This window comes from Tamandua tetradactyla, chromosome 26, assembly GCF_023851605.1.
Source record: "Tamandua tetradactyla isolate mTamTet1 chromosome 26, mTamTet1.pri, whole genome shotgun sequence".
In the NCBI taxonomy this organism is placed as follows: Eukaryota; Metazoa; Chordata; class Mammalia; order Pilosa; family Myrmecophagidae; genus Tamandua; species Tamandua tetradactyla.
This window is the reverse complement of record NC_135352.1, coordinates 37024930-37044811: the sequence shown is the minus strand read 5'-3', so window position 1 is coordinate 37044811 and position 19882 is coordinate 37024930. Positions and strand designations below refer to the sequence as shown.

Below are 19882 nucleotides of genomic sequence, written 5' to 3'. Positions count from 1 at the left end.
GAGAACAAAGGTGCTTCCAGGAAGTTCAGATTTTCAGAAATAAAAATCTTAATAACTTTTCTTCTCCTTGAAAAGAAATTATCTCTAATTGACACATACCAAGGTTCAATAGATGTGTTTTTTTTAATTAAGTTATACATTATTAGCCTGTATGTTCAGGGGACTATTTATTTGATAAATACCATATTCAGTACCTAAACGTTTGTAGGCGTAGGTCATCACTACTCCCCATTAATGTCAAAAAGTTTTGGTAGTTGAGAAGCTTTTTCCACAGACTTGTAAAACTCTTAATATATCGATTTAGACACAGCTTTTTTCCCTAATCGAATCAATAACTCTTGCATTATAATAACCTGGCAGGAAGTAGAACTTCTTTTATCTGTGCCTTCAGAGTATGTAGAATCTTTGGTGGGGGGAAAGAGGTGGTAGTAGCCTTCAAACCTCTAGCTGTATCTCTGATAATCTCCCATGAAAACATTAACCTCTACGTCTTGATCTTTGTATAATAGCAAATGAAAAGAGTTGTATTAAAGATTTGCTCCAAATAAAACTTTTGAACGGCTAAATGTTGAAGCTGAAAATCCAACGCATATGTTATTTCATTGTCTTAAAACTTATTAAACTATGTTTTTCCTCAATTAAAAGTATTCTATAAGAAAATATGTTCAAAATAAAAATTCATCACCTTTAAATTGATTACTATAGTCATACTATGTGAAGAAAATGTACTCACAATTGATCATCTCTTCTATAGAACACTCTTGACTGTTCCTTGCCCTGTGAAGTCAGGTTCTGTATCCTGAGATATTTATGTTTGAATTGTACAAATCTGGCTTTGTTTCCTGCAATAATGTATTAAGGGTGCCTTTTGTAAAACATCATATAATTCATTTCAGTATTATTCGAACAGTTGATGGTAAAGTGCTACATAAATATAAACATCCAGCTGCGGTTTTTGGTTGCGATTGGAGTCAAAACAACAAGTAAGTATTTTTTTCCTGAAATAAATAATAGTTACATATAGGAGATTTTACATAACCATAAAAGTTAAATCTATTCCCATAGGTAATATTTTCATTGCTCTTTTGAGATGTTTCACTTGCTAACAAATGAGAAGGTCTTGTAAATGCTCAATTATATCAGCCGTCCATTTATATTCCATAAAGTTTTTACACTGTTTAGAAATACAGATTTCCTGCTCTCAAAACAACTTGGTGATACTTTGGACAAGAGAATAGGGCCAATTGATGAAAAGTAGAAGTAAATCCAATCCATGAAACAAAATAAATAATATAAAAATAAAAAAATGTAAAATAAATCGGGAATCAGGGGAGCTTCAAATAGAAATGTGATTCTCTCTGCATCCTTATAAGAATCTGCTCACTGATATTGTTGCAGCATGACTTAACATTGTCCTCCACTTAGTACTAATGCCTGTGCACTAGATAAACTCCCAAGATGTGGAACTTATGTGGATGGTCTCATAATCTTTTGAAAGGTCAGCCATGCTTAAGATCCCAATATTTACCATGTGGAGATCAGTATAGAATAAAATTAAATCCAAGTCAAACGTCCACTAAAATTGGCTTCTTTCATGCACTGCTCTTCCCAGAATGTTGTGTTTCAAACCACTGTGTGATGAGATTTAAATACTTTTTTTAAAGTTAAACTTTCTTTAGAAATACTGAAAATAATGTCACTTATGCTATCTTCTGTAGCTGGGAAACATACAAATTAAATAATAAAACTTTATTATAACATATGAGTCAAACCACATACTATACGAAATGATAAATCTATGTGTTTCTTCCAGTAAATTTAGAAGAATCAAGCAAAGATTATATGCAAAATAGACTAATGATTAGTTTTTTCCCCAGTATTTCCTATCTCAATGACTGACATTAACTACTGATATTGCTTACTACAAAGCTGCTGAAGCCAGAATCCTTGGTGTCGTCTTTGACACCTTATCATCTCTCAGTTTCTATTTCTAATTAGTCACCAGTTCCTGTTATATAGCCTGTATAAATATCTTTCTTTTTCCAACCATCTCCCCTGCCAGTAAACCAGTAACATTTGATTTTTGGACTTCTGCAAAAGCCTTCTGAATTAGTTCCAAAATCTGCATTCTTTCTCACCACTACCTTTCCCCCCACTCCAACTTCTCTCTATTGCCATCAGAATGATCATTTAAAAACACAGATCTGATCATACCATTCTACTGCTCAAACCCTTCAGTACTTTTCCATTGACCTGAGGATAAAAAGCAAAATCTTAGTAAGCTCTACAAGGAAAGTCCTATATGATTTGGTTTCTATCTACTTGGTTAGCCTCTTTCCAGGCCTGGTATCCCCTTGCTTTTTGTATCTAGCTGCACTGGCTTAAAGTTTCTTGAACTAACCCACTCATTTCCACCTTGCGGTTTTCACTCATGCTTTGTCCGAGACTCTACTCCATGCAGTCCACCTGGGTTGGATATAAATAACTTCTACCTGTCCTTCAGTTCAACACCTCAAAACCACTTCCACAGCAAAGTCTTCCCTAACCCTTCCCATACCCCTCCTCCCTCCAGAGTTAGGTTAGTTTCTCCTATAAAATGCCTGTGGAACACTTAATAGAATAAAATTAAAATTTTAATTGTGCAATTGGTGACTGTCTCTAGAATGTAAGCTTCATAAGGCAACTGTGTTAATTTTTCTGTACCTTTATGCTCTTAGCAACACACTGTGTCTTGAATAAAAGAAGGTTCAATAAGTATTTGGTGAGTCTACAAATATATGGAACCAGCCTTATTCCTAGTCAACAGAACAGTTCCAAATGCTTATTTCTCTGTTTTGCTGTGTTGAAAAGCACTTGGCCAGTTGAAATAAAAATTGTATATTAATGAAATATACTTCATTGGTTAAGAAATCTTTGCTTTTAAATGATACTAGAAGTTCTTTATTACCTAGTCATTATGGATACCAGCATACCAGTACATTTCATTTTTAATTTAAGAACTGTTTTAAAAATTTATCATTGTAGTATCCATATTCCATTTAGCATTTTAGAAGATAAGTGAAAAACACCTTGAACAAATCCTAAAAGTTTATTCAGAAGTAATCTTTGGAATTTAATGTTTGTATGTTTTCATGTGCATTCTTTGAATGTTTATAATTTCCAAGATTTTATATTTATGTATCTGCATATGTATATAAATAAAACTATGCTCATGTATTCATGCAATTCTATGTATGTATGCTAAATATATTGTCCATGTATGGAACCTGGCCCATTATCAGTGGGCCTCAGGCAGATGCTGTCTCTCTACATTTACAAGTTGACTTGCCAGTTTGCAAGCTAGTGTATTTCTGTGTATGGGATTAAATATATACATTATGGTCCAGATCACAGAATCAACAATTTAAAGTTTTGGAAGGATTTTGATGACAATTGGGGTCCAAAGTGTAACTTCTGCCCCTTTAGCATGGGGGACCGTAATCTGATGCTCAGGGTGGATGTTGCTCAGGGAGACTCTGTGCTCTGCCAGGTACGTAATTTCCACAGGTCTCTGCTAGTACTCATAATTCCTTCCCTAACAGTAGTCCAGGTAAGACTGGGAGGGTACGCAGAGTTGTTTAGCTTACTTTCACTCTTTATGAGATGAATAATCAAAGGTCAATAGAACATCATATTCACATACCATATTTCCAGGGGATCCTTGTGTTATATCAGACAGTTAAAATATCTCAAGGAGGGAAGCTACTAAAGAAGAAGGGAAAACTAGGAGATGAGACAACCCCGGGTTCATTGAGAGCTTTCCCAGAATAATTCCAGGGTGCGGTGGGGGTGGGAGGTGTTACTAATTGTAACCATGCCACAACTTTATCAAATGGCCTGGGCAACAACTAATCATCTGCTTACCAGAAAGTAAACTCATCTCATCACTTACCATTGGAGATTCTTCTTAAAAACCCACAAGTTGCAATATATGATGTTAGGTGAAACATTCAAAAAAACTTATAAGTCTGGATGCTTTGGAGAAGGTCTTACAGAAATATAAATACCATTACTTCTAATCTAAGATAAATCAAATAAAAATCCAACTAATAGAAAGTGAATATTGTTAGAAATACTTTCTATATGGGCAGTTTCTGCACATGAGCAATAGAATGATTATAAATGATAAGTTTATGCTTATGTGAGTATCTAGTCTAACTTTATTAAGGCTTCAAGATAAATTCCATATTTAGGAAATAGAATGTTTCTACATTTAAAGGTTACTATAAATAAATATCAGATCTTACATATTTTAATGTGCCATTGATGATATTTCAGAGATATGATAGCCACTGGCTGTGAAGACAAAAATGTCCGTGTCTTTTATGTAGCCACCAGCTCTGACCAACCACTGAAAGTATTCAGTGGGCATACAGCCAAAGTGTTTCATGTTAGATGGTCTCCACTGAGGGAGGGGATTCTCTGCAGTGGTTCCGATGATGGGTATGTATTTTTGGATTCTAGTTTTCTAGTGTATAAAGTCATTAACTTATTTGTTCCTAGAAATGTATATTTCTATGTTCAAGTTATTTATGAAAGTATTTCAAGTGTGTATGTAATTAGTTGATAAGTTCTGAATTGCATTCAACCAAAACAATGTGCGACTCTATCATACTTACTTTATCATTATATTCATGATTTTTAACTTACAGGTTGAGCTTAATAGGGATGCTTATTTTTATCTTATTAGCTACAAAACACGAAGGTGTTTTCATTTTTAAAACAAAAATTTTAAAGGGTATGTGTCAAAAGGTATCTGGAAAGAGATACCTCTATAACATGCAGGGAAGAGTTTGTTATTAGAATGTTCTTATATTTAAAATGGAAAACAGCTATACTGTTTTCATTAGGAATGGTATAAAAGAAGATGGTCATGTATTTTAGCATGAAAATATATTTTAGAAATGAGAGTGACAACATTTTTTCTGGGTGAGTAGGAGACTCTGAAATATCTATATTCAAACAAGATAACTTTGTGTAGTGTCGTTTGTAGTGTATCCCATCACTATTTGAAGATGGGATTAATTTAAGTAAGGAAATCTTACTTTATGCAACTAAAAGTCATATTGTCTCGCAACCACAGGTTTGATATTGAATAATTAAATATTTCATCTTGAAATTTTGGTATAATTCCAGATTTAATAAGAGAAACAATCATGAGATTTTTGTGAGTTGTCACTTGAAATGCTGCTCTAATAGGCTTATCATTTGAAAGTGAATTGGAGTCCGTTTATGAGATTGCTCCAGCCTCTTAGCATAGACTTTAGCCTCTAAATTATTTTGTACATTAAAAAGTTATAATATTCAATCATTGTCTAAGAAATATTCCTCAAAAAGTTAGCAGTAAGCATTATACTGAAGAACTTTACTAACTTCTGGTTATTGGTCCCTTTGGTTAGTCATTGTTATTTTAAATGAAGGTCTTCCTCACTCGTGCTACCTAGTACCTTTAATAAGAGTCAGACTGTAGGGAAAAGATGAATGGCTGATGTACTTATGACAGAACCCACAAATATTGTGCTTCAGTCTGGGAAGATTTAGACCCTATGTGTATACAGTGGGGGCACCTGAAAGTCTTCCTCATATTTAACAAACAAACATATATTGGGACCTCAAAGCCTAATGTTTGTGTAACCTAACTTAGGTGATAAAGTAAGGATATTTGTTCTAGTGACTCCAGGGATAACTTTAAAGCATTTTGACACATACGACTTTAACATATTATTGTTTATGAAAGTATGATATAAAACTTATAATAATTTAAATGCTAACATATTTAACCAGTTAGCACCAACAATCATTTATCTGGATAATTTGCCTTCTACTACAATAAAAAGAAAAAGAAGCTCCATTATATTACAGGAAGAGATAGGCCTTGAAGAAATAATATATCTAATATTTTACCTTTATAGTATAACCTTTAAAATGTTTATATTTTGGTATTCTGGTTAGTCTAACAAAAATATTCTGAATTGTCCAAACAAAATTGGCATTTGAAGGTCTTAAAGTGGTTTTGAGTTCAAATTTTTTATTTCTATGACATTGGTACTTTGTACAACTAGTAGTTTCAAGTCATACCATGACTCTAGTTAAATTAAAAGTTTTGCTAAATCTGAGATTGATTCTACACCGACAAAGCAAATTATTTTATCAAAAAACATGAAGGAATTATTTACTATATTGATAAAAGCATGTGTTAATTGATTTTTTGAACTAATACCTATCATCATACATGTTTTTCTTACATGGTTTACAGCTAACTAATTTGAAATTATTGTATTTGTTTTATTGATATATTTTCCCTTTGTCTGTATCTGTTCTGTGTCTATGTCTGTTGTTGTCTATCTGTGGAATAGTAAATTAATTATCAGCAGTAGACGACCAGGAAATGCAACGGGAAACATACATTGAAGTAGGCCACCTCTAGCCTAGTTAAATATTCATTTCCATCCGTTATAAAGAAGTATACCTTGAAACATAAAATGCTTTTTTAAATATGCAAAGAAATAGCTATTGTATTCCTTGAAGAACATATTCATAAATAATCATCTTGAATGAAATATGATGCTCTGTTTTCAGTTCTGTTCGAATCTGGGATTATACTCAAGATGCTTGCACCAATATTCTGAGTGGACACACGGCACCTGTTAGGGGATTAATGTGGAATACCGAGATTCCTTATCTGCTCATCTCTGGCAGCTGGGATTATACTATAAAAGTATGGGACACTCGAGAAGGAATTTGTTTGGATACTGTGTGTGATCATGGTGCAGACGTATATGGTAAAGAGTTTGCTATTTATTTCTTCTTTTGATATGTTAATGATGATTTCTGAACAATACAATATTTTTTAATAAATCTTGCAGGGTTTCACTTTAAAACAGCGTTTTTCTGACCAGCAAATATACATGTTATTATTGAAATATCAGAATAGACTGAAGATATATAGTATAGAAAGATCACTAGAAATTATCAGGAGATAGCTGTGATCTTCTCTCTCTTTCTCTGAAGGTGTGTCGGTGTTTCTGCACACACAAGCACATATACACCCACCTACCTGTATTACTTGGAGTTTTCTCACTTTACAGAGGTGGGAACAGGAAATCAATGATAGAATAGATATAGTTTATTTAGCCATTCCCTGATTTGTGGATATTTAAGGCAACGTTTTGTTTCGGAGTATAATAGCAGATTTTTTATGTAATTTAGGTGCGTATGGAAAATAAGATTCATAATTTTTTTCACACCTCACTTTACCCTCATTTGTAGCCTCAAAATCCAATTAGTGTGAGTGGATTGAGAATGCAAAACTGATTCCTTAGAGAAAATAGCCCCAGTCCAGCCACTTGTATCCATAGGCTTTACCCCAAAGGCTTTTTAGTTGAGGCAATGTGAGGCTTAGTGTTGGAGAGAATCCCTTTTTGAAATATTCTAAATGGAAAGACCCCACCTCTTTATGTTGTAACTGAAGCTTCCATCCATCCATTAACTCTCAAATCACCAAGCACCCCCATGGCTGCTACAGCATACCTGGTGCTTAACTGACCGAAATATAATTTCAGCGTTTTCCTCATGGGTCATTTGCTTTCTGATCATTATTCAATTTTATATTTCTATTTATAGAATGCTTTAAATAATTACTTATACTATTTTATTATTTTCAGCCAATATATTAATTAAATGTAATTAGAAAGCACGTTGACTCTGTGAAACTTTCTGTACTGTTTTTATGAGGTACATATAAAATTAAAATATTTTTCAATGTTCATGTCAGTGAAACATTTTTTTTCCATCAGGTTTAACATGTCATCCAAGTCGCCCCTTCACCATGGCCTCTTGCTCCCGCGATTCTACAGTGAGACTCTGGTCGTTGACACCTTTAATCACTCCTTTACAGATAAATATTCTGGCAGACAGAGCTTGGGAAGAAATTATCGGGAACACTGGTATTGAACATATATATATATGTATTAATTGTATTTTAAGTAATATTTTATGAGTGATCTTTTCTCATTGAATTATGTCCATGCTTCAGATGATGTTATAGAGCAAGGCACACCTCCTCTATTGTGTGGTAAGGTGTCGAGAGATATTAAACAAGAAGTAGAGAAACTGACTGGGAATCCTCGAGTGAAAAAGCTAAGATGGTTTTCAGAATGTTTATCAGTAAGTATTATAGGAAGTAAACATGAATTTTGACCCCTAAGCCAAATGAACCGTTACAACTATTGTTATTAAGTAATGATATATCTGTACACTATTGGTGGATGGAAGTAAGCTACATGGTGTAAGAAAACAAATGTAAACCCAGAAACAATAAACAATATGATATATAGTTGTTATTTAACTCATTTTTCCCCAAGGTATACCCACATGATACTTTTTTGAAGATGCAAATTTTTGCGTGTCTTTCTATTCACTATTATATCTCTAGTTATTTTCTGTTAACTTTTTAGCCCCCAGGTGGCAGTAACAATTTATGGAACTTGGTTGCTGTGATAAAAGGACAAGATGATAGCTTACTTCCTCAAAACTACTCTAAAGGAATAATGCATTCGAAACATCTAGTTAAGTTTAGAACAGTAAGTAAAGTATGCAGATATGACTTATTGGAGAAAAATTTTTTGCTTTTTCACTATTAAAATGCATAAATGATGTTAAAAATCTATGTAATTAGAATTGGTAGAATGAAATAAGTGAACACTGAGGAAATAACTCTGGGAAAACCAACCGTGAGAGGATGATTATTTTAGAACAGATTAAGGCACCCGCTAGTTTTCATAGGAGTGGATCTCATGCAGTTCTTCAAAGTCCACTTGGAGCTCTTTGAAATGCTTTCTCTTAACCTTATTACCAGATGATTGTCACATGTGGACTGCTTTTCTTTTAGTCGCAGAGGACCTAAGAAATAGCATTTTGAAATTTTTTTCCTTAAAATTGACCATATTATAGCTCTTGATGCAGTTCAACACAAGGCATTACTTACCTCATACCGGTGTTATACCCAATGACAGCAACAAAACCAGTCTTGAAATAGCTTAAATGTTTGCAATGAGATATCATGGTGCATGTAACTATTAGAGAATGGAGAGAATTGTGCAGGGATGTGGATTTAATGGACATAAGGAACCGTTAATTATTTTGAAGAGGAAATACTTCTTTCTTTAATTCCAAACTAAAGTCCTAATGACAATAAATACAAAACCTATGAAAATCATTGGAGCACCTTCGAGTGAAGCAGTAATTTTGTATTTTTATTGGAGGCCTTTATATGTTTTTTGACCAGTTATATATTGTAGTTCTTTTATCATTTCATTTTGGCCCCTGACTTCACTGTAACCACAACACCAGGGAAGTTTTGAGCACAATGGGATTCGGCCTCTCCTTTCCATATCAAACCCACACCCACACACACAAGTATTATGTTTTTAAGAGGTATCATTTTATAGAAAATATTGATTTTACAGTATTTTATTTCCAGAGCTATATAATTTTTAACTACCTATCCATATAATGCTTTTGTGATTATCTTTTATCATTAACTCTTGTATAACAAAAATTTTAGAAACTTTCATTTCTTTTTAACTAGTCTGAAGCTCAAGAACTAACAACAGTCAAGATGTCTAAATTTGGTGGTGGTATTGGTGTACCTACTAAAGAGGAAAGACTGAAAGAAGCTGCTGAAATACACTTGAGATTAGGACAAATACAGAGATATTGTGAACTTATGGTTGAACTTGGAGAGGTAATGTGGGATATTAAAGTAAAATTAATGAGTTAACAAAGATTCTAAACATTTCTCAAATACTAAATAAATATAGTTCATTTCTTCCTTTAGTTGGTTCTCCACCATCCCTGATATCAGGTGTGTACCTTACAAGAGTGATTCTCAATATCAGGTCCTCAGGCCAGCAGCAAAAACTTACTTGGGAATCTGTTAGACATAGAAATTCTCAGCCCTCATTCTTGCAGGCCTCCAGAATCAGACATTCTGACTGTGGAGCCCAACCCTACCTTGGTAAGCCCTCCACATGATTCTCATGCATGCTGATGTTTGAGAACCACGGCCCTGGAAGAGAATCTTGATTTCATTAAAACAAAAATCTGTGTTGGGTAATTTCCTTTCAATGGAATCCCTTCTAAGACTATTTGTTGCAGTAGATCCCACATTGATCAGAAGAAGTGATTGCTCTGAGGAACATCTAATACAGCTCTATAAAAAATCACAGCCTGATTTTTTATAGAGGACTGCATCAACAAAACAGATTTTTCACAAAAGGTTGAGATGAATCTGTTGGTTAAAATGAAGGATAGTGTTTCCTGTTGGGAGGTGGGTAGAGACTAAAGAGAAAACAGTGCAGTGGGGAGCTTCTGGGATGCCCTTTATATTCTGTTTCTTCATCTGGGTTCTTGGCGCAGTTTATGAAAATGCACTGAGCTTTTCACTTTTTCTATATATGTATTTCAGTTCAATAACAGTCTCCCGAACTCTCTGAGCCTTCCCTCCCCCCGCCAAAAAACAGATTAGATTAGAACCACTCATCACATACTTTCTATTTTTTGAAAAGCTCTAAGTTAATTAAATATATAATTACAAAGCATGATATTAAGAATGCTTCTAAACAAATGAAAACTAAGTAATACAGTTATATCAAAATTAAATTTAACTCACTATTTACCAGAGACAATGAATTACTGCTTAACCTAAAATAACAAAAAGTGTCAAAGCAAAATTCCATTGAACTTGAGTTTAGTGAAATCCATATTGTTAAAAAGTAGTTACTATCAGCCTTGAGTAAGTGGTGAGCCTCTTGAATAGTACAATTTTTTAAATATGAAGGCAAGTATTATAAATTATTATAAAGGAAGAAATGAGAAATGAAATTTATGAAAACTTGGAGGGAAAGACTAAAAATTGGAATAAATGGCATGTTTGATAAATAAAAGTAAAAATGAATAAAAATTTCAGGATGAGTTCTTATATACTATAGAACAAATCACTCTGATGTTATGCTAGAAGGTGAGTTAATATCTGTCTTTTTCAAACTATATCTCTCGCTCTCTTTTTCTCTCTCTCTCTCCTTTCTCCCTTCCTCTGTCTTGTCTTCCCTCCTTTTTCCTTTTCTTTCATTCTCTTGTTCTAGATTGGGAATTTTATGATACTTAGAAATACAAAAACTCCCAAGCACTCTAAAAATTGTGCTTTATAATTAAAGTTCATTTTAAAACAGAATTGGTTAAGAGTTAGTTGGTACAATCAAAACAGATATGTTTATGCTATTTTCCTTTTCTATTCTAGTGGGACAAAGCCCTGACAATTGCACCAGGGGTCTCTGTGAAATACTGGAAGAAGTTAATGCAGAGGTAAAGCTGAAAGTCTGGGCCCAAATAAGTTTTTTAAAATTGTATGCTAGGAGGGAAGCAATGTATGGATAGGGTAGTAGCTTTTGAGATTTTTTATTCTCGTGTTGTTTCAAATAATGACTCAATTTTGTATCTGCTGATACAATTAAAATAATTTATTCATTTATTAATATTATAAGTCATTTTTGTGTTCTTATATTTGACCTGACCTCTAAAGAGAGCAGCAGAAAGCAAATATCCCCATGTAAATAAAGGAAGTGACAGATGAATAAACATATTTTCTCTGGTTAACATATTTCTGTTGAAATATAAGTTGTGAGATTCTCTGAAGGTAACCAAAAGCTAGTGTGATGCTTACTCCGTAAATACTCTCAAAAATTATCCCTGTTTTTTTAATTAATAAATAAAAATAAAGATTATCCCTGTACACACTACCTCCTGCCATTTTCTCTTTATCAACGTAAGGCATGTACTGATATTAGAGAAGGGTCTGACCGCAGGTTCCCTAAATGTCCTTGTTCTACAATGCAATTAACTAGCATGATTTTTGTTTTCTAAGACTACTCTGTATTCTCTCATATTCATTAATTTATCCATTCATTCAACAAAGATTTGTTTAGTCCCTGCTGTGTTGCCAGTCACTGTGCTAAGCCTGCAGAGTATATCAATAGGACTTACTTGCTTCTGGCACAGAAGTGATAACTTATTTTTTTGTGTGTGGGACATGACTTAGGGGAAAAAATAATACAACTCTCACACACACAAGTAAATATGAACCAAAGCCTAACCTTGAAATCTGGAAGGATTAGCACATTGGTCATGGCAAAGGAGACTGTTCCCTAGCAGTACTGCTGTCCCCACAAGAAGTGAAGCAGCAGGCTGGCTCCAGCCCTCAGACTGCAGGCTCCTACCCTAAGCTCCAAAGATTCTTTCATTGTTCCCTTTGAATCTGTAATTAAGAAAAATTAGCAGAGAATATTTCACAGAATATTTTTGTTTCATCTTTAGCAAAATCTTAATTGGATGGCATTTGGGCCCAAGGTATGGTCACTCAATACTAATCATCTACAGATAAAAGTAAAAATTATTTTATATTTGATTCCATAATTAGCATACTTTTCTAGCATCCAGTAATATTCATATATTGGTAGATTGCTTTTTATGGTAGGTATCCACAAGTTTAAAACACGCTATGTTTTAAGGTGCGTTGGAGCAGAGGGAGCCTGACCTAGGCACTTCTGGTGCCTTTGAGCTGAGTCATAAAGGATGAACAGGAAGGAAGCAAGGCAAGAGCTAGAGGAAGCATTCCAGGCCTAGGGAGCAGAGTAAAGGAACTGAAAGGAGGCTACTGTGGCTAGAGGATAAAAACCAGGAGAAAATAGTGCTTAGTGAGAGTGGAAAGGTGGGCAGGGGCTGGACTTTTAGGGGGTTATGAATTATTAAGGACTTTTTTCCTTTAGCCTAAAAGCATTGGAAAACATTAAATGACTTTGAAAATACTATAGAAAGTGACATGATCAAACTTGCATTTTGAAAGCACATGATTGCCAAACTATAGAGACCAAGAAACAAGCAAACAAACAGAAACCAAAAAAAAAAAAAAGCTTACTAGAGAATTAGCTTTGACGATAAGATCATTGTTGAATTTGAGATGTCTTTGCCATTTGAGTGACAGTGTCACGTAGGCATTATGTTGGTTCTAGTAGGCAATATGTTGGTTCAATATATCTTCCCAAAGAAGACATCTGTACGAAATGAAGGGCATTGTTGATTTTAGTAAGAGCTGTTTTGGCAGAAACAGGTGACTGAAGCAAAATTGGAATTGGTTACGTCGTGAGTGGGGGTGGGGGTGCAGAGAGAAAATGTCTATGGAAATGTAGACTACTCTTCCAACTCTATTTCATTTCTCTTTCCACAACACCAGCATTTTTCTCTTCCACGTCTACACAGTATCCAGAAAATGGTCTCCCCACAATTCCCAAGTTTATAAAGCATCATAGATCCAGCCATTAAGACACTGCTTGGCAGTCTCTCAGCCCTAGCTCCAAATTTCTTCCAGGTCCGCACAGTGGAGACAGATCTTTCGGGGGCTACTCTGCTGACTATGAAATAGGAAGTTAACTGGAAAAGCAAATTATTGTGAGCTGAGCAAACAGCATAAAGTGTATCGACTACACCTACCCAAGTCTGGGAATTGAACTCAGTTCAATGAAAATTAGTTTATTTAATGTACACATATGTCTTACAAATGGAATATTTCTGTAATGTAGCAGTGGTCGGTAATATCAGAATAAATAAATATGCCAGTTTTTGGTTTTGTTTTTTTAAGCAAAAATGTTGGTGAATATTAGGAGTAGAATTAACTAGTTGGTCAGTAAGAAAGCAGCTGTGACCTATATAGGGAAAAAGATCAAGAGAGATCAACAGAGTGATGGGCACAGAGAGGGACAGAGGCAGGCATGCACACAGCCTATGCAGTGCCCAGGATCATGATCTAAGTAACTGCTTAGAGAATTTCTTATCTTCTTTCCTATAATTCTTCTGATTTTTCCCTTCACCCATCTGGAACATTATTTTTTCTTAAAATTGCCTTGCTTAGGATATTCATAATATTCTGCATTTTCTTATCATGATTCCTGCTTTCATATTATCCTTTTTAATTCTTTTAAGCTACTTGAGATTAGTCTCTCGTATTTATTGTTGTGTTCACTAAAACATTTAGAATCCTGTTGTCTTTAACAAAGTAGACACCTGTGTATTTGATTAATCGATTGAGAATATCCCATCACACATCTAGTTTCCAACTAGTTTTCAGAAAAGTAAATTGCCCCTTTTAATAGATAAGCCACATTAATTGACACATAAAATGTTTGGAGCATGTAAAATTTGAAAGTACATACTGTTCTAAGGAAAACAAATACCTTTAGTGTTTATTATTTTAGAAAAGTATTTGTCTTCCATTTGTGATTTGACTGTAAAATCTGTCTTTAAAAAGAAAAGATATGCCAAAGAAGGCTTTATGAAATCTGCTGATAATTTGAGAAATGCATCCAGAAAATCTCAGTCCAATCAAAACTTTGAAAATAGCATATTGTTTTTTAAAAGAAATCATTCTTGTCTTATTAGGAGAGCTGACCAGTTAATCCAGGAAGATAAGGATGATGTCATCCCATACTGCATAGCCATTGGTGATGTGAAAAAGCTAGTCAACTTTTTTACGGCAAGAGGTCAGCTTAAAGAAGCTCTGCTTGTTGCACAGGTACAGCCTCCATTCATACAAGCCATGTGCGTTGGTGGGTGAGCACGTAGGAGAGAGAGAATTGTGTTTATTGGCTCGCCTTCACATTGACAAAGCCATGGATGGCTTGGCTTCTCCTTACCTCCCTGGACTGCTATCTTGACATTTCAATCAGAATGTTTTTGCTTTGGCCATACTGATTATATATATATGCATATATATTTTTTCTCTCTGTCTCTCTGTCTCTCTCTTTCAGCATGGGCAGGCTTCAGGAATCAAACCCGGGTCTCTGGTATGGCAGGCGTGAATTCTGCCACCAAGCCACCATTGCACCCCACATTGATAATATTTAAAATCTTTAGCATACAAGCAGCTCTGAACTCTGAACTTTGCCCCTGCTGTTGAATGTTCCATGTTTTTGAACACCTTTTTCCTACTAATGTGCATTTACTTGAATCTGCATTTTGGAACTCACAATAGAGTTATCATTTTATTTCTTTTCACCTTCTCAGGGAATCTCCAAATTGTTGTACAAATTTCAAATGTGATTAAGTGTACTTCACTCACAGTAATATTCTGAAATTGGTCAGATGTCAGCAATTTGCTAAAGATTAATTAAAGACTACATTAAATTCTAGGCCGCTTGTGAGGGAAATATGCAAACCTTACATGTTTCTACACCTAAAGAATCTTCATATTCTGATGATATTTACAAAGAAGATGTGAATGAGTGAGTGATTTATTCTTTACTTTTGGTTAGTAATTTTCACGGTTGATTTCTCTTTAGCTGTCTTTCAAGGCCATAATCATCCTTCTTTGTGTACAGGTGACTGGGCTGTCCCAGTCTTCAACTACATTTCTCACCATAATCTAGTCCCGTTGCAGCATCTATTCCTAGATGAATAGGGAAATAGCAGGCATGTAAGCACAGTTTGCAAACATTTTATATTGCTTCCAGAAAAGAAAATGCATTTCAGGAGAAATATTGCAAATAAAGTACTCAAGTGCTTAAAAACAGATCAAAGCTGTTTTAGAAGGATAATGAAGATGAGGTGTACCGCTTCTAAATGTTTCACTTTAAAGTCAGTATATAAATCACAGTAAAGAAATTCATAATCCCATGACCAGTATTAGTGCTTTGAATATCATTTAATTCCCTTCTAAAGAAGAAATCTAAATAATTATTTACAAAAAGAAGTGGAATTTAGAATTTTTCAGGCTGTCAACCGTTTTTTTTAAATCTAATAGTTTACTTTCGCCTCCCCCTTTGCTTGGTGTCTATTATTTCTCTAGAAAATAGAATATTTAAATATTTAGGACATTTTCAAGAAGAAAAGGAGTGTAAAATATTGAACGAATAGTATCTTGGAACTGGGGGGTCCTATCCTGTACCTTTGCTCCTAGTATCTGCCATTTCTAAACTTGGCATTTTGAAGAGGTAGTATATACTAGCCATAAGTCAGATACCATCTAAATTTCCAAAAGTTGTATTTTAATCTGTAATTCTTCCAAGGTTAATTTCCTCCATAACTTCATAAATTCTTCAGCTCAGGTTGTTAAGTTTTGAAAATTAGGCCTTTTTTCTGGTAATTGTATGGGGCTATCAGTTCATATACTGGCAAATGCTGCTTTCCTGATTTTTCCCCCCCCAAAATCAGTCTTTATACCTAAATCAAAGTTATCAAATAAAATCCTATTTGTTCCCTTAATAACCTGTTTTAAAGGGGCATTAGTTCATCTCTATGATGGACTGCCGGGATGATATAGAATATATACTTTTTCTCTTTCTAGACTCCTGCACCAAGTCAGTAAAGAACTGGCAGAATGGTATTTTCAAGATGGTCGAGCAGTACTGGCCGCATGTTGCCATCTAGCTGTAGATAATATTGAGGTACAACAGTTTGTTTCATTTTATGTAAATGAAAAGCTCTAGAGATGTGAAAACCATGGCGTTTGAAAGAAAAAGTAAGGTGACTTCCTGGCCAAGGCCCGTCTTTGCATGCTTCCCAAGCCTGAGTGATTAAATGTCTAAAAAATTCACATAAGCTCTAAGACTGAGCTTTTATTTTTATCACAAGATACATATTTCTAGCAACTGTATATTCAACATTTCATCCCATATGAAAACAATAGTGTGATAAGGGGGCAAAAAAGCCAAGCCTTGGATTCATGATCTGTCTGACTTTGTGTACCTTTTCTGCCACATGCTGACCTCGGGCAGGTCATTTAGCCATTCTGAGTCTCAAGTGTCCTGCACTATAAACTGAAAATATGAATACCTAACTTTCCTGTCTCACATATAATTGTTAGTAGTACAAAAACTAATACAAATGAAAGCACTTATTTTAAATATACTTAAGTATAGTCTCTGCAAGTTGTATTTTAAGATACTTTTCACTTGATCCATTAGAATAATAAGGAAAATATAAAGTAAAGCTACAGATTCTGTTATTGTTTCAAAATTATTAGAGGAATTTTAGTTTTACAAAAAAAAAATGCAGAAATTACAGAGTACCCTTTTATTCCACACCTCTCTCACACTTTTCCCTATTAACAATTTGCATTAGTGTGCTACTTCTGTATTTTATAAACTAAATTTAATATTATTGAAAGTATTATACTTTTAACTATAATCTACAATTTAGGGGTCTCTATGTTATGTAGTTCTATGATTTTTATAACATTTTTATTCTGATAATTAATATACAACCTAAAATTTCCCTTTTTTACAACTTCAAATATATAATTCAGTGGCGTTAATTGCATTCATAAAATCTGCCACCATTACCACTATCCATTACCAAAAATTCTCACCAAACGGAAATTCTATACCAATTAAGCATCAACTCCCCATTTCCTATCCCCGCCCTAGTCTCTGAAAACCTGTGTTTTAGCTCTTGACTCTATCAATTTGTTTATTCTAGTTATTTCAATATAGTGAGATCAGACCAAATTTGCCTTTTTGTATCTGGCTTTTTTCATTCAACATGATGTCTTCAGAATTCATCCATGTTGTTTGGTGAATCAGAACTCCATTCCTTTTTATGGCTGAATGGTACTCTAATGTGTGTGTGTCTATATATATATATATATATATATAGACACACAACATTTCGTTTATTCATTCATTGGTTGATGGATACTTGGTGGCTTCAATCTTTTAGCAATTGTGAATAATGTCACTTTGGACATGAGTGTGAAAATATCTGTTTGAGTTCCTGCTTTCAATTCTTATGGGCATATACCCTGGAATGGGATTGCCTTATTATATGATAATTCTATACTTGGCTTTTACAGATTCCACTTTAAATGTTTTACTATTTCTACTTAAATGTCTTGGCTTTATGAAATAATTGATACATGTGCAATCTTGAAGAAGCTTTTGAGAATTTCCTTTTTTTTCTAATAGTTAGACTGAAGGCTATAATGAGAATGTTGCAGAGAGACTCTTATTAATCAGTTACAAAAATACGAGGAAGGGTTCTAACCTCACAACTTCTGACCTTATAAATATTTTTGTATTTCCCTTAGTGAGATTTTCCATCTGAAAGTGATGATTATCTTACATACGTACTTTATAGGAATATAAAATATTCCTTTATAGGAATATAAAATATTCCTTTATAGGAATATAAAATATGATCCATATTTTATAAGAATAATTGATTTACTACTACTTTATCTACTTTCTGAGCTTGAGGGGAATGATGGTCCCATCCAGCAGTTATGCAACTGAAGACATTATTTTCTTATTGAGCAAGCTCGCTATGGCATACCTGATTCGTGGAAATGAGCTGGAGTTGGCAATCTGTGTGGGTACAGTACTAGGAGAGTCTGCAGCACCGGCAGCCCACTATGCCCTAGAATTATTAGCAAGAAAATGCATGATGATTCCAATATGGTAAGAATTTCTAAATTCAAGTAATCATTTACAGTGATAGAATACATTTTAAAGCATTTCCAAGTGCATTTCGTGAGATACAGATTGGTAGAATATAGAATCTCTTTTTAATTTTTTTAATAAAAGATAAAGTTGTGAGAGGTCATGATATGAGAATGAAGTAGTGATGAAAACTACCATGGTTATATAATGAAATGTACCATGAACCCTTCTAAAGTAGCCCAGTTGTGATTCCATAATGTTTCAAGCACATAAAGTATCATGCCGCAATAAACATCTAGTTCTTAAGATCATCAGATCATTCCCATTTTTCTTGGGATCTCATTTTTTGACGTTCTGATCTCGTGTCTTACTTTAAGGTGTGAAAAATAGATTTCCTTGTCAGTCTTAGATTTAGATTCTTTTAGTGCTCCTGCCGTCCCTGAGGCTACCCAGTTATCCTCTGTCAAAGACTGAGATAGTCAATTACCTAGTTACCATAACTTGCCTTAGACCAATCCCAACGTATGAAGTTTAACTCACTTATTTTTTCCTAAAGCTGACTGACTCCATGCTGAAAGCTAACCTATTACCTAAATGAAAGAGGACTAACTAAAAAGAATGAAAGTGAAAAAAATTTTTTTAAAAACATATTTTTAAAAAATAATCTTTCAATTACTTTTCCTATCCACAAACTTCTAAATCCTTCTAATTCCCCCACAAGAGTTCTTCTTTTAGGCTTTCATAGCTGTATGTTCCAGAAACCAGGATAAAGTTCCATTTCAGAATATATTGATGTTGATTATGTCTGTTTGTAGAAGAAATCTGTAATCCTGCTGGCTATTAATAGAGCGCCACAGATTTTTTAAAATTTGTGAAAGGTTTATAATTTCAAGACAATATTCATAATATTATAAACCAAGAACACCTTACTTTTTGTACATTTATTGGTAAAACTTTGCTTGCTCTTGATATTCATTGCAATTTCAATATTTTATTTTTAGCTTTCCATCTGTTGGATACAGGTATTGTTTTATACAAAATATTTACCTCAAAAAAAAACCATATACTATCTAGAATGCCAACTCTAAGAAATGTTTATTTTTATTTGTTGTTTTACAGAATGTCAATTCATTTACACAATTTATAGCACATAAATCCTAACTAAAACGTGATGAAAACAATTTCAACAATCTACATATGAAAATCAGTGTCATGGTTTTATACTTGAAACTTGCATAATAAATAAACAGTGACTTCTGCAATACTAAATTATATATAAGTAGATAGATAGATAATTTCCCCCTTGGTCTATTCAGTTTTCAGTAAGATTGAATAAAATTACTTGACTTTGCTGTAAA

General features: G+C 33.9%; 1 protein-coding gene across 5 annotated transcripts in view; it reads left to right on the top strand.

Moving 5' to 3' along the window:
* The window catches only part of WDR17 (WD repeat domain 17), a 116900-nt gene that overhangs the window by 82831 nt on the left and 14187 nt on the right, over window positions 1-19882 (top strand). For all 5 annotated transcript variants that reach the window (XR_013169078.1, XM_077144407.1, XM_077144410.1 and 2 more), the window contains 12 exons: window positions 897-983; window positions 4318-4482; window positions 6619-6821; window positions 7836-7985; window positions 8075-8205; window positions 8496-8621; window positions 9629-9784; window positions 11339-11403; window positions 14530-14662; window positions 15280-15371; window positions 16433-16532; window positions 18403-18542. Coding sequence is in view for 4 of the 5 variants with exons in the window: in XM_077144407.1 (XP_077000522.1) it covers window positions 897-983; window positions 4318-4482; window positions 6619-6821; window positions 7836-7985; window positions 8075-8205; window positions 8496-8621; window positions 9629-9784; window positions 11339-11403; window positions 14530-14662; window positions 15280-15371; window positions 16433-16532; window positions 18403-18542 (1548 nt within the window). In the remaining variant the exon portion in view is untranslated. The remainder of the gene's footprint in view (window positions 1-896; window positions 984-4317; window positions 4483-6618; window positions 6822-7835; window positions 7986-8074; window positions 8206-8495; window positions 8622-9628; window positions 9785-11338; window positions 11404-14529; window positions 14663-15279; window positions 15372-16432; window positions 16533-18402; window positions 18543-19882) is intronic.